The following is a 16,032-nucleotide window of genomic DNA, read 5'->3' on the forward strand; positions in this document are numbered from 1 at the left end:
GACATGCAGCGGCACGTTGCCAGATCTGGAACGGAACCCAATCGGAGCCGCAACTTTGGGGATGCACATGGCTTCTATTTTTGTCGGACTGCGCAGCGGTCTGTTGCTTATCAGAGCCATATAATGCCAAGGTTTTGCGTAGTGTAGTCATTGATCACCACATCAGTAAACAAAATAGAGGATACATAAACCAATGTCACTGAAATAAGTATTGAAGTTATCTATGGTTATCTATGGATAGCTGCTGAGAAGCCTTCTACTTGGCTACAGTAGGTGAAATAGATTCACAAAGTGGAGTGATCTAAGATGTATGATGCTATTGCTGGTGTTGGATGCCCATCCCTTGTGTAGCTTGGTTAAGAAGCAGACCACACAGAGAAGATCAGTTATTGGACGGTTTGTTTTTTGCAGGCAGGGGGTTACAGAGTTACAGGGTTGTAGAGCATATTCTTGACTCCATGGTTGTAGACATATATGTATGGATGGATGTAGATGAGCATGTGTAGGTATGGTTTTATGGAGACACAGAATGACAGTAATTAACACAGTGCACAAGTCAGAGATACAGATATAGACATATGTTGCACTATACTGCATGCTTAGGTTTAAATAGTGAATATCACTAGTATGATTAACGTTACATTGTGGTGACTGAATGATAAAACAATTCTACAATTCCTTGTATTTGCAAATTATAAGGAAATATGTGTTCAGATTACTGGTCAATAACTATCAAAAGTGAGAAATTGGTAACCTAAGGGTCAGAGAATAACTATTCATCTGAGTTGCAGAGGCCAAGCAAAAAAAGTGTATACGGAAATATCAATTGCTGCTTAAAACGCTACACTGGGATACACAAATGTTATGCATGCTGTGTAGTTTAGGTGTCACACTGCAATGAGACAATTAGATATGTTATTTTAACTAGTGTGAGCAAGTTGGCAAGTAGAAAGTTCAAGTACTCTGATGCTGTGTTCACTTCATATCGGATTTACCATATATATGAAATGTCGACTGGGAAAAAACGTTCATGACAAACTCCTATTGGTAATAAAGAGTAGGAAAGATAGGTGGGAATTTTTTGCGGGGTCCGATATCTCCCACTTAGTGTCATGAAGTGTGTCAACACAAGCGATAAACACACAAGGGAATCCACTGATGTCGGCAGACTGAAGTAATAAAAATCTAAATATTTAAGTAATATCACACAAGAGCGAGTGCGAGTATACTGTATATCAGCACGTCTGAGATTCAGTCGTAGGCGCGAGGCTGCAGGCCGAGTGCCGAAGATAGTCACATCATGCTGATATACAGTATAATAGCACAACCTCCAGTGTGATGCTAAGTCCCAGTGCTGTTATACTGTATATCAGCGTCCATGGAATGCCTCCTGTCCAATCAAATTACTTGACCGGAACTAACTTGTATAATCAGTTATATTCACACCAATAGAATCAACCCTACTTACCAAAATTGAGCAATAGCTGCTGCAGTTTGTTTATGGGTGGTTGATTTTAAAGTCATAAATGCACATGATTTTGGATGTGGCCGAGTAAAACACTTTCAAGTTGAAGCAATGAAATCCCATTGTTCTGCTTCCGATATGATGTGAGCATGGCAGAAGACTGGCAGCCAGCAAAGTAAACGATGCTAAAAAGCATCAAATGGACTATTGTAACTGAATGCTGTGATTAAAGTGAATTGTTCAATCACAGTTATATAAAGACGTGTAACTGCAATGTGAGTGTTGAAAGGGCATGTTTTCATCGCTTTTTGGATTGTATGAGAGCATTGCTCCCTGCAAACTAGCTATGTGGTGAAGTAATTGATGAAATTTTGATCAGAATGGATTGGCTTAATGGCAAAAAGTAAAGGAAAATAAGGCTGAGGTTGAAAATACCCAGAATTATCCTTTAAGATTCTTCTGTTGTACACCAGCTAAATGCACTTTTGCAGGTAGCCAGCCATCCATAGAGGTCTCTTCTTAGTCTGAAAATTCTGATTTCCATCCATAATACTTGAATTTTGGAATCCATCATCCACTTTTGCCAATGGATGAGAAAGTTTTGGGTTTGATCACACGTAAAGTTGGTTTTCTTTGGTCCAAGCCATAGTGGAAAAGTTATATTTGTTGTATTATTATTTGGTTCGTTTAGGTTCACACTGCCCAATTAGAAGCCAACCAGGGCTTGTAAATAAGTCACATGACCACAAGTAGCTTGTTTATTGGATAGTTTTGGGTAAAAACAAATTGGATTCCAGTCCCTGTAACTTAAGCTAACAATGATGAACTTGTCTGCGCTCTTCTCTGGTGTTCATACCAGTTAAGAGCACATGAAGAAATAGCTGAATATAAAAGACTGTGGTTTGCCCTTGCTTCAATTTGTTATGCAAGGCTTTCCAACTTAAGCATGAAGAACTGCTGGCCATCAGATGTCAACATCCGTCTCCTTATACCCATAAAACCTTGTGTTTTGGGGTTGTTTCTCGTAGTTGGTCACTCCTAACAAACCACACTGCAGTTCTCTTGGAAGAGGACTGAGACTCGCATTTTCTGGTGTCTCGCTGTGGGTATTTGGTACCAGCCAATTTCAATTGGCATTGTTAAGGCCACTTAGACTATGGTGCACTGCAGGCAGGAGATTTGAAGCTTCAACACCAAGGCATTGACATTTACACTTTGCCATGATGGGTAATATATTTTATCATGACATAAATTCTGTAACCTGGTATATAGTCTGCTCACAGTCTGCTTATCTGCTCCTAAAACATTTATAGCTGCCAGTGGGTAGGCCTACTAATTAACAAAATCCAAAAATGTCATGTAATATATGATGGCAAATTTTATTTATTTTATTTTTATCAAACATATGCATTATAACATGGACATACTTACCTAGATAATGCTAAAGTTGAGAATATTGCCTTGTCTGAAAAAAATTGTGTTGAGAGGGCATCGCATCCTAAAAACACGTACTGACTTGGCACATACATTAAAAAGAACATAAACAAAGATAAAATTCTAAGGTGTGGAATTGAAATGATCACTTATATAGATTAAACAATCACAGACTCATGGCCTCTACGCTTGCAAATTCTGGCCACTCCCCTCCCCACAGTCCTCTGCAAATTGTCCACGCTTGCTCTTGTTCAAATGAATGGGGAGCATCACTTCACCTACAAATTTCCCTCCCAGTGGACAGTCACCATGACTCCACTGGACACCATGAGGACACGTTTGGCCATTGAAAACAATTGGTGCATTTGGAAACGCTTGCGTCTGATGCTTCCAGTTTGTTTCTGGCTTTAGGGTATATTCACACCAGGCATTTTTTGGAGCGGTTTATTTGAAGTCTGGAGCATTTTCTCCTTTTGCTAGCTTCGTTTGGGCAGGTGAGGACAGTAGCTTTCGAACACTTGTTGAACTGGACTGATGCTCCTATTCATCTACTTCTTTATGATTTGAAGACCAGAGAAGGTCAATCACAGCAAAGAATGCAGGCAAGTCCATCATGCTTAGCTTAAACTACAGGGACTGGAATCAGATTTGTTTTCAAGTTTTGTTTTAGGCTTACTTGCCCTTAGCCAAAAAGGTATTTTCCGACTCTGAACCCACCTAAATGTTAGGTGTGTGTTGTAGCGGTTTAACAAAGTGTAACTGGGGTGCCAGCCAGAACAGAGTCTGACAAAAGGTTGACTGTTTAGTCTGGGTTGTTTTAAGAGTCAAACCCCACAAAGGATGCATGTACAAAAAACTTTAACATGAACCCCTAGAATAATAACCAAGCATAAAATACTTGTCACAACAAAATGCAGCTTTGCAATGGAAATAGCAATAAACACTCAACAAGTAAATAAACAGAAGCAACACAAAGTTCTCTATTTCAAGTGATAATTGTATTAGAACAAAATGAAATAATAACGAGAGCTTAGCTCCTTTTAGTTTAGTTTAGTTCAGTTCAGTTCAGTTAATAAGAAACAAAAAATCCACTTCGGAAGTAATCCAGCCAATCACAGTTCAACACGAGACAGTCTAGCAAGATTCAGTTCTCTTCCCAATAACAAAAAAGAATATCCACAAAACCCGTCAATGTTCAAAAGAAAATTAGTCAATGAAGCAACCAGTAGTTACTCACACTCACGGTTGAGAGTCAGAACATCCGTCAGTCATTTTGTCAAGTCTCCGAAGGCTTTGTCACTTAGTCTGAGCTGTATTCAGTGGCGATCCATGAGTCGTCCTGCAAGGGCTCTGGGTGTTTTTCTGTTTGTTTTACCAGAGATTAAAAGTTGGATGTACATCTCAGTCTAAACTAAGTCATGACCTGTTGTCTTCAGTAACCCAAAGAAGCACTTGTCTTTCTCAGTCTTTGCGTTTTCTGTTGCATTTTACTTTATTGCTATGGGGAAATGGTTGTAACAGATCAGCATGTACACTGAAACATAACTATGTATCTCAGTCATTTTGTTATTTTACAAATCATTATATATATATATTTGAGTTGTACTTTGTTACTTAAATGCTAGGTGTAATAAATCACATATATGATATCAAATGTATTATTTGGACAAACAGGAATAATTATATGAATGTAACTTGTTATTAACTATAGGTTATAAAATCAGTCGGTCTATACATTTTTGCAATGAAAGCAAATTCACTGAATATGCCCTACTTTTGCTTGAAGGCTGTATGCTAAGATTGTGTTGGACTACAAATTTATAAATTTATAAATAAATTATAAAATAGATTATTTTCACTTTTGAGACGATTGTTTTAAATTTGTAAAGACACTTTGTATTCAATTGTACTTTTAAAGCACAGATTATATATAAAAGAGCATGGGTTTGGAGTCCTTTGTGTGTTATTTTGTTGAACTGCCCTTTTTTCACAGAAGTGCCAATCAAAGGACAGAGGGAAAAGAACCTGAGCCAAAGCATAACAGCTCATTTGTAAAACCTGGGGTAGTCGGTGGTAGGACTGAATGACTGGCTATGTTTACATGCAGGGAGAATTCCCTTCTAAACGCAGTTAGTCGTTTAGAAAATAATTTTGAGACTTTTGTGAGTCTTGAGGTACTGCTGGAATGGTCCTTCAGGTATTGCCAGCCTTTCAATCTCATTTGTAAATGCTTTGTAAGGCATAGATAGTCCTCACTTTAGATGAGGTCACACAAAATACTTAACAACTAGTAAATGCTTTCTAACTACCTGAATTAATCATGAATTGCAGTATTAATAAGTGTTTATAAAACATCTATTAACACACTCACTAACCATTAGTGCATGTCTAAATCATTATATGGATAAAAGCATGCATAAATGTACATCTAAATAGTTTGTCAATCATTAACTTACACTTTCTAAATGATCTTATGAACCATTAACAACTCCTAAATAACTGGTTTGTAATTGATATAATACATAATTTAGAAATGGTGAATCCATCATTTATAAAGTATGAAAATACAATCATTAAACACATTATAGATTAGCTTATTAATCAAGAATAAAACATTTATAACGGTGTTTATGAATTACTTACTAATGTGTATTAATGTAGGAACAATGCTTTATAAATGATGAATTAAGTAGATTTACTAATACTTAAATAATGCTTCATAGCGTGCAGTTATTATAAAGTGTTACCAAGAATCTTTCGGAAAAAATCTTTGCGGCATTTTGACTTCATGTGGGCAAGGTTGCCAGACCGAAATTTGCCAATCTGATAAGCTTTCTGAAATCCTTGAACCCTTTTCTGTTACACAAGTAAAACATATTGTGTGAAAATATTTGCAGTAAAGTTTAAAATCTCACCTTTGTGTGACTTCTCCCAGTCGCAGCTACTTTTCTTGTAAGAGATAGGGATAAAAGATCTCTCATTAAGCTGATATCTCGTTATAATGAGGAAAGTTGATATCTCGCACGAGACACGATAAATTGGTAAACATTTCTCGTTATAATGAGATAAGTTGGTATGTCGTTAACGAGAAAATATGTCACGATAACGTGAAAATATCTTGTTATAACGAGAAAAAGATGTCATGGTTTTTTTCACTGTGCCATCAATACACTGCCGTATTCATGCCATGAACGTTGGAGGGCAGCAATACACTTTCTAGCGTCTAGTCTGCCGGAAATTATAGACGAGTTGAAGAAGAGTTGACCCGGAAGAAGACAGACTGAGGCACGTTTTCCTTCTGAAGCAGCATGCACAGTAGTTGTAGTTGTTGTAGTTGTTGAAGGTAATGTCTGTAGAGATGGTGGAGCTCCCAATAGAACCAGCAGAACCAGTAAACCCAGTTCGTCCTACTGGGATCCTGCAGCAGAACCGGGTCTTTCTGGACTTTTTCTGGGACTTGGCTAAACCAGATCAGGAGACCCGGCTGAAGGCGATAGAAAATCTCATCCAGTACCTGAAAACTAGCAACAAGGTGAGATGCTTATATTTCACATTCATCTACTTTTACTTAATTGTCTGTGCTTTGTGATTATAATGTAGTCCCTATGGTCTTTTTCATTTGTGGTTAATATGTGGTTATATCCTCTATAACGTTACCTGCCTAATTGTTACACGTTCTTGCTAAACTAACAAACAAACAAATACAATTAAATTAAATTAACCAGAAAAGCTAAATTATCTGAAGAAAATCTGTATGTTTGGTTAGCGGCATGAAGTAGTTCGAATGTGGTATTGTCAAATTCAAGTAGTTGAAATAGTGGTAGTAGGAAGTAGTAGTAACCAAGTCTAATCACATGTGCTCTTTATTATTGGCCTTTGGCCTTTTTGAAATAATAATACATAGATATCCAGCCTCAAAACTCCTTCTTTGAATGTCTCAACTTTGAAGTAAAGTTGCCTACACTGCCCATCAAAAGTTTGGGGACACCACATTTTTCTCTAGCAGCATTGTGACACCAGCTGATGTGTGACATGGTATGGTGCTCTCTCTGTACTCCAGGCAGATGAGTTGGACTACGCCATTAAGAGACTGGTGGAAGGCCTGGCTCACACCAGAGAGGCTTCACGACCTGGATTCAGCCTGGCTCTGGGACAGGTGAGCTGAAATGACCCAATCAGTTGTTCAGTGACAAACACATAGAGAGCATTGTCCTTTGACAATGCACAGGTGTCTGCCAAAATAAAGGAAACACCAACATAAAGTATGTTGACATTGTATTGGGCCAACACAATTAACAAGATCAGCTTCAGTTTGTATAGACTTTATATGACTGAAGTCTTTTGGAGGGATGAGACACCATTACACCATTATACCTTACAAGAAACTCCATGATCATGGTATATGGTTTACATCAGTGATTCTCAACCTTTTTCATATCAAGGACCCTTAACTTAGTCCACATTAGTGCCACAGACTCCCATTTGATGAGATTTTGTCTCTTACCCAAATCTCAGAATATTTTTATTATTGGATATGATTTTGTCCAGAATTCCATGACTATCTGTATTGTAGGTAGAGAGATAACAGTGAAACTGTTCTTCACATTCTCTAGTAGTGTTGACTTATTGTAAATGAAATAATAGTTTAATAATTCACTAATTTGCGGGTGACCCCCTGGAAGCTCCTCAAGGACCCCTGGTGGTCCCCGGATCCCACGTTGAGAACCACTGGTTTACATTGTTTGAAGGTGCGATTACACCTACAGTTGATTTCCTTTGGTCTGAACCAGTGCCGAAAAGTTTACTTTGTTGGTTTGTTTAAAGGTCCCATATTGTGGAAAACGGGATTTCCCTTGCCTCCTTGATTATAAAGGAGTTGGATCTAAACATTGTGAAAGTATCAAAATGCACAGTCGCCAACTAAATCCACACAATCCATATTAGGAAGCTGTGCCTCTAAACGAGCCGTTTGGACTTCCGGAACTTTGTGGCGTCACAAAGGTTCGCTCATTATCGTTTTTGTAAGAAATAATAGGCAAGCAAAGTGTTTTTTTCAAAGCGGTTGAGCGGTTGTCATTGTCTATTTACCGGAGAGTTTTCCCTACACATATAGGCTAGCTGCCGGCTCTGTGGTGTCTCACGTTTCACTCTTGAAACGGTTAGCCAATCAACAGAGGGGTCGTTAATATTAATGAGCCTTAAAGACACAGCAACAGAAACAGCCTGTTCTTGGTAAGGCTGGCCGGGTGGGCGGAGTCAGCACTTAATATTAAAACGGGATGAGATGAAGGCTAGTAAAGAATGCACGTTAATTATGGCTATATGTAATGGCTAGTTAAGAACGTAAATCAATATGGTGGCTAGTTATGATGTCCCTAACTTAGCTAAGTTTTGCTCAAGAAAATAACCACAGAAAATAAAATGCTGCAGTCAATTTGTGAAAGCCTGAGCTTCATTCAAAATTCAAAATACCCCAGAAAGCAAAATATCAGGTGGTGTAAGTAGCAATTGGAGCCTAAAATGCACCAGTCCAATACAGCAGGTATATTCAGTTTAGTTTGATTGCAGTGAATAGGGTCAGCAGGTGTAGGGCAACCCTTCAACATAGCAAATAAATGTACATTAGCCAGTCTTATGAACTTGTATGATATTTAGGCCTAGTAATAAATATCAATAATAATTATTATTTCACCTCGTTTTCAGTAAATCACAGTGTCGTATGGACAGCTTATTGCGGACAGCTTTTCTCTTTTGTATATTTACTATTGCTCTTTAATAAAGCAAAAGTATTTCTTATCCGATTACTCGATTAATCGATGGAATAATCGGTAGAATACTCGATTACTAAAATAATCGATAGCTGCAGCCCTAGTCTCCTTATACCCATAAAGCCTTGCATTTTGAGGTCGTTTCCTGTAGTCAGTGGATATGGACATTGTCATCCTGGACGATTCCCCTCCCATCAGGGTAGAAAAGCTTGATGATCAATGAAAACTGTTTTGCATTCATTAGCATTTACTTTTCCCTCGAAGAGATTCAGTGGATCTAAACCATACCAATAAAATATAGCCTTCACCATAACCGTGCCACCAGAACCCTTCACTGTGGGGGAAAAAAGCACTTAAGTCTGTTTCATTTTGTGTTCACCACACTAGTCCACTTACCTTAAGTAGCCTAAAACATTGCAGCTGCTAACTTTAGCTCTGGTAGGCTAAACAAACAAGTAATGTTAGCTTATAGCCTAACTATTCCATCACATCCAAATAGCTGTAGCCACTTAGTTAGCTAGCTAGATTTTTTGGGGGGGCAAGTTGCCCAAATACAATCTATAATCTACTATAAATACTGAAAATCTAGAATTTTTTCATTTTGAAAATGAAATCAAAATGATGATAAAATACAAGACAGGTCTACATCATCAACAAATAATGTTAGACAAACTGAGAAATTGCATCGATGCTTGACCCCAGAACAGACCCACAAGAGAGAGGGTTGATAGAGCAAAGCAAAGTGGTCGTGCTTGGTCTGCATGTACTGTCAGCCTTCTCTTAAAGTCAATGAGATCTCTTCTTCAAGCCATGATAGCCACAATAATGGACAAATGGCCCCAGCATTAAGTATGTCAGGGACCACACCGGTGACATTAAGTGTTTCCTTTATTTTGGCAGTTATCTGTAGATGTCAATAATATTACCTAAATATTTGTATTTATTTATTTATTTTTGTTATTTTTACATAAAATGAAATGCAGTTTCATTATTGCTTATTTCAGAGCATCACATGCAGTGACTTTTGCATGAAATGAGTTTTTGTTTTTCAGGTCCTGAGTGCATTTGAGGAGATCCCCCTGCAGACTATACTTGACAGAATCAAAGTGAAGCACAATTTGCAGAAAGTGAAAAAGGTGAAGATTTGAGGACATTTGCTCCATCAGCCCAAAAACTGCTTTATGTACATGATCTGTGAGTGTAAAGATCTTTTCTTGTTTTTCAGAAACTCATCAGAAATGCTATGTTTGGGAACTTCTTTGGGGTTCTCGCCCTTCATCAGTCCAGCCGTCTCTCCAAAGTAAGGAGTCTCACTACAGTAAAGATACCTGCATCTGTTACCTTTTTTAAATGACAACAATAATGATTGATTGGATTGGGTTGATTGGAGAGCTGTCAGTGATGTTGAGGGAGTTGTTTACCCCCAACACTCATCTAGGTTCAGATATTAGGATCTCTCCTATCCTAATTTGGCTGTTCTAAGAGTCCAACAAAAATAAATATAATAAAAACAAAATCTAAGTCACAAAATTAAAAAGAACTGTAAACAATTTGTACCTAATATATCCCCCTCCCACATTTTGAATACCAGGCTCACACCCTCATTATCTGTCATGGAAATGTGTTTGATTGCAAGGCTGGTTCTGGATCATCCAGCATACTGTATCTGGTGAATCATGTGGCTGCTGGGAGAGACTAAGGATCAGAAAGCAGCAGCGTATTGAGTTCTGCTGTGTCATCTTTTTACCCCCATTAACCCAGGAACCCCAGGTTGTTTTGGGATGTGTCCAGCTCCTCCAGAGCCTCGGCCAGCACAGAGAGCACCTTAAGGACCTACCTAGTAAGACCATGATGGACATCCTCACTGAGGTGACGTAGCCATTCTATTACAGTTTTAACGCTAGAATTCCATAACCACATTCCACTTGCATATGTCCCATAATATGTAACTCATTTCAAAATAAATGCATTTGTTGTGTTTGGTGATGTCACCACCTGTTGTACTCTATAGAGGGTGACATCACCTGGTACCAAAGATCAGCCAATAGCAGGTGACCAGTTTTCACCATTAGGTGTCAGGCTTCACCGCAGATTTGGGTGGGATTTAGTTACTTTTTAAAAACAGTCAAAACAAATGTCTAGCAAGATCTTTATGTAAAATTCCAGCTGTGTTATCAGTCTAAATCACAAAGTGGTGCTGCAACAGAGAAGAGCGTCCCATCCCGCCTTATTGAGATGCTGTAGATTCGCCCTGTTTGCCCAAATGAAATGTTGAGCATCTTTTAAAACGAAATAAAAATGCACTGTATCAAGTTACCTCAAAGAGTTTCTGCTTTTTGATGAAAACAGATCTTTTGTTTCTCTTGTCCCTATGTGGTATAATTGTGATATCAAACGATCGCACACCGCCTGGGTTGGTAAACATGAGTGTGCTATGTGCAGTTACCTCTCGCTGCCATTTGGGGCTGCCAATGTGTGAAAATTGCCTAGTGCAGCTTTAACTTGTGACTCTACACCTGGCCTGCTGCATAGTCTGATTTCAGACCTGATTTATTTTTTCCAAGAGTATGATCAGTTAACAAAATGACCAGTGGAACCTGGAACTTCTACAACCTACAATTTGAAATTGACCCTTTGGGGAAAAAAAGACATATAAGACGTGCTTTTATAAAATGATTGCTGTCATGAAGATATCATTAGTGTCAAGTGGAATGAGTTATGTGTCAATCAGTCATCAAGACCTTTGCTTACACAATAGTTATGTTTTTGAAATATTCACTGCTGAATTTCAAGTAGCAATTTTTTCCAAAACGAATATGTGGCATGTTGGATTAAATGATGTTTTCATGTCATCTTGCTGTGCACCAGATTCCAGAGGAGGTGTTTGAGGAGGTGTTGCTGGGTGCCCTGCAGACTGACCTGGCATCGGCCTTCAGCACACCAGAGCAGCTCCAGCTCCTGCTGGTGGCGCTGCAGCGCTTCCCTCAGACCCTCAAACCCAAGAAACTCAAGAAACTGCTGGGTTCCTCCACCATCATCAATGCCGACAACATCCCCAAGTGAGAACAGCCTCATAGACTGACCGGGTTAATTTTTGTAATAAGCGATATCAGACCTTATAACCAATCTAACCAGTAGCTTTTCATATTTATAAAACTAGCTTGGCTCCTCCCTCGCTGTTTAAAGGCAGCTCTCACCCCCTCCCATCCCTGAACAAAATTATCATAATGGCGGAATCGATGAAGCGAGCAAGTAAACTTGTTAAAGTAGTAAACTTGCTACCTACCTCTTCACTTGTCATTGTGGAACATGTAACCTTCAGTGGGAGGTAGGTATGTTTAGCTTAGCAATTGGGGGGGGGGGGGGGGGGGGGGGGGGGTTAGTGCCTTTTTATTCTTGTATTCTCTTATTTTGTCGATATATAGGCTATTATCAATAAAGGATCCCATTACCTGGATGACTGAAATAACTAACCTGTATATATCTTAAGTGCCTTTGACATTGTTACATTATCTACTCTGTTTTACTGCTTAGTAGCTCCTTTGGTCCAGACTGTTCCTGCTCCTCCTCAGGATGAGCCCTTTTCCTTCTTTGAAAATATTTTGAGAGAGAGAGATAACACAAGGGTGGGACATCTCTTCATTTCTAAATCAGTCACAAGGGTTAGGCTAACCCTAACCGTAACCAGTATAGTGAAGAATTTGATATAAAATATAATGTCAAAAAGAGCAATATTATGATTGTTAGATGCAAAAAGGATATGAAATTAGTATTTCCTGAATTCTTCTTGAATAATAATGTTCGTAATGTGTGCAGTGAGGTTAAATCTAGGTTATATCTTGGTCATTGCATCACAGATAATTTAGCAGATGACCGAGACATCCATCGACAATGTCATAAATTGTATGCACAGGCCAACATGTTGAAACGTAAATTCTGTATGTGCACAGTCGAGATGAAGTCCTCATTGTTTAGAGCCTGCTGTACACCGCTGTATACTGCTAATCTGTGGTGTAGCTACAGAAAAGGCAGTATGCAGAGACCTAGTGGCATATAATGATGCTATGCAGTTTTTACTTCATGTGCCAAGATCTCACAGTGCTAGTCATATGTTTGTACCTACCTGCCAAGCAGTAATAAGAAATCTTACGTACAAATTTATGTGTCGTCTCAGTCAAAGAATAGCATCATAGTGGTTCTAACTAACCCTGTGATGAGCTGCACGAGATTCTCATCAGACCTATGGAGACACTGGCACAAGAGCATATATGTGATTTTTTTTTTTAGATGGGACATAAATGGACCCTTTGTGTTTAACTGTATTGCGTTTATTCTCATTCTTTTATGTGTATCTTTTGTTTGTGTAATTGTTCGGAATTGTTTCTTTTTACCTGCTATGGACCTCTTTTTTAAGATGAGTCTTGAGTAAAGATTTGAATTTAATTTAATTAGAATCAACTGCCGCTTAATTAACTCAATCCTGATGTATCTTCACTAATGTTCACTTTTGTTGCCACAAATATCTATCGAAATAATGAGTCGTACCCAACGCTTTCTGCTGACCAGCTTGCTAGGGTAATTTTTTGCTGGTTAGCTCATGTACCAATTGGCTAATGTTAGCTTAGTTGTGTATTCACCAATTTCCCGTAGTGCATCTCCTACAAAATAATTGAAGTGTGGAAAAGCTAAACCGTGTGTAATTTTCTCTACCAGGTTGACAGAGGTGTTGAAGATGGCGGCTCAGTCAGTAAAGAAGGAGTGTGTCCTCCCATCAGTGGCCCTGGACCTGCTGAAGCTCTCGCTGAAGGAGGACAGCTTCCAGCTCTTCTGGACCAAGGCCATCATTAACGGCATGCTGAAGGACCAGCCAGGGCCCACACAGTGAGTAGACAATTCCAACACAGCTGCAACAAGGACCTACTAAAAATAGTACAGTCTCTTAGCCACATCAACATCTGTAGCTGCTTGAGCTTCTGGCAAGCACGATAAATGTAATTTTACCAAAAATCTTCATATTGTTCAAAATGATTTTCTACATCACATTCGCAAACAACCCTTGTTAGCAAACACTGCCGTATTGCCAACTGTAGGCAATGTTAATAACAGTGTTTTGTGTTATTGCTGATATAATAGTAAAACTGAGGATCAGACTAATACCAGGTGGGCAAAGTTTGGGCTTAAGCCTGGCTTTTCGGTCTCACGAAGATGGCTCACTTTATAGCGGGGGGCTTCCTCACCAATTTGCTCTCTGGAAAAATGGCGTCACCACTCTTAGAGGATCCTGTGACCTTTTTAAAAATAACCTTTATTGCAACTATTTAGTCTCCAAAGCCCAATATGAACAAAAACATTGCAATCGAATGAGTCAAGTAATAAAAAGAACTGTGCAGGAGGATGCTATTGAATTAGCAGATAGAAGAAGAGCTGTTAGCAGGGCAACAGTGTTTAGACCAGCAGAACCACTTTGCTTTCCATGATGATTTATTAGACCAGAGATGTAATAAATGTTTGTAGCATTTCCAGGCCATTTACCCACTCTGGTTATAAAAGAAGGCTTCTATCAAACAGCAGGTATCTTACATTAGTTGCCTATAGTTATCAATAATGAATGAATTGGTATGATTTAGTAATCATGCTGAAATTCTTTCATATGATTCCGGAGACATGAGGCAGGCTTTGTGAATAGAAAATCTTTTCACAGTCTCAGTGTGGTATTGATGAATACATATTTACTATCTTCAGTTTTCCTCCTGCAATCCTCTCTAGCCTTGACAGCAGCATTACTTTTCACTGTTACAAATCTCTTTATATTGCTCATATTTATTGATTATAATAGCTTTTTCTCCTTGAGAGAAGAATATAAACATTAATAATTCATTTCTTTCCCATACCCACTTTTACAGTCTACTTAATGTGTTGAAATTGTGAGCAGCATATGTTTACATAATCCCACAATTTTTTATATATATATATATATTGTATTTTATAGTCACTTTCATTAATCACTTTTATTGTTGTTTTTTTTTCTACGATTTTATTGCTTCTTTTTATATTGTGGTTGTGTGCTTCCTTTTCCCTGCTGAATCACAGTACTTTTGCCGCTGCAACAACCTCATTTCCCCACAGGGATCAATAGTTTCATCTATCTCATTAAATCTGAAACTGAAACTGAATCTCAATCTGTTATTTGTTACAAACCCCGCCTCTTTCATGTGAATGTGCTCATAGCTAGATTGGTAGCTGGATCAGTTGATAACCAGCTTTGCCTTTGCCATTGTTAGGTTTTGTCAAGCCAGCTAATGCAAAGTAACCCAGAGGTTTCTTTGCGAAATTTTGATTACGCTTGCACACTTTTGCTTTTGAGTAGCTAGCGAAGTACCCTTATGCTAGTGAGCATTACTGTCGTTAACATTGCTTACAGATGGCAATCATTGACAGTGTTCTGAGTGTTTGCCAGTTTTTGCTAACATGTGATTGCTTGCTAACAAATGATTATTTCAAGTCATGTAGAAATTAATTTTACAGCGAGTACTAAGACCACTAATGTTGACAGTATATTAAAAGCATATTGCTAACTTGTTATCCTGCTGTCCTGTTTGTGGCCAAGCTACCTGTGCTACCGTCTGCTGGGTAGCGCCCTACCCTTTCTGTCTTTGGCCCAGCTGAAGGAGGTTTTGTCTGGGGAGGTGATGAGGCTCTATGGGGAACATGTGGTGTCTGCTCAGGTTAGTGGCCTACATAGAAAACACACTTAAAGAAGTTTTAGCATTTACTTTGTGTAACTGAATGTTTCCAAATGTTATTCCAGAATGGCTTTTTCCTGTATTACATTTATGTATCATGAGTAGCAGTTAAGTTATAAAGAATCCAGACTTGATGTTACATCCAGGGCAGTGGACAAAATAATGGAAACACCACATCAAAAGTACTTCTAACGTTGAGGTAACCAAATCACAATTACAGACAGCTACACAGGTGAGTCATATTAAGTTGAATGCCAATTAGCAGTATGTGTGTCAAAATCTTTATTGTAACAAGGGGAACAGTCTGGAAAGTCATGATAGCATGTGCCAGACAAACTACATTGAGAGGAGGAGGAACAGCGGTGGCAAGTGGAAGCTCACTGACTGAAATAGAGGCACTTAACAGGATAGTTGCTAAACACCACAAAACTACAGACTCAAAAATGACCACAGTCTCGACAAAAACTGTACCAAGCCTTACAAAGCTGGTGTTTATGACAGGGCTGCCATTCAGAAACCACTTATATCCAAGGCCAACATACAATGATGCATAACATGGAGTAAGGGGCACACAACTTGGAGCCCTGAGCAATGAAAAAAATAATCTGGTCTTATGAGACGT

General features: G+C 38.6%; 1 protein-coding gene across 1 annotated transcript in view; it reads left to right on the forward strand.

Annotated features, from left to right (window-relative positions):
• Nucleotides 1-6,228: 6,228 nt before the first annotated feature.
• The window catches only part of mybbp1a (MYB binding protein (P160) 1a), a 51,406-nt gene continuing 41,602 nt past the window's right edge, over nucleotides 6,229-16,032 (forward strand). Inside the window, exons 1-8 of the mRNA XM_078286858.1 lie at nucleotides 6,229-6,431; nucleotides 6,960-7,055; nucleotides 9,720-9,803; nucleotides 9,893-9,967; nucleotides 10,429-10,536; nucleotides 11,536-11,726; nucleotides 13,381-13,548; nucleotides 15,275-15,392. Coding sequence (XP_078142984.1) covers nucleotides 6,246-6,431; nucleotides 6,960-7,055; nucleotides 9,720-9,803; nucleotides 9,893-9,967; nucleotides 10,429-10,536; nucleotides 11,536-11,726; nucleotides 13,381-13,548; nucleotides 15,275-15,392 — 1,026 coding nt within the window. The 5' untranslated portion in view covers nucleotides 6,229-6,245. The remainder of the gene's footprint in view (nucleotides 6,432-6,959; nucleotides 7,056-9,719; nucleotides 9,804-9,892; nucleotides 9,968-10,428; nucleotides 10,537-11,535; nucleotides 11,727-13,380; nucleotides 13,549-15,274; nucleotides 15,393-16,032) is intronic.

The sequence above is a fragment of the Centroberyx gerrardi genome, chromosome 11 (genome assembly GCF_048128805.1).
Source record: "Centroberyx gerrardi isolate f3 chromosome 11, fCenGer3.hap1.cur.20231027, whole genome shotgun sequence".
Classification (NCBI taxonomy): domain Eukaryota; kingdom Metazoa; phylum Chordata; class Actinopteri; order Beryciformes; family Berycidae; genus Centroberyx; species Centroberyx gerrardi.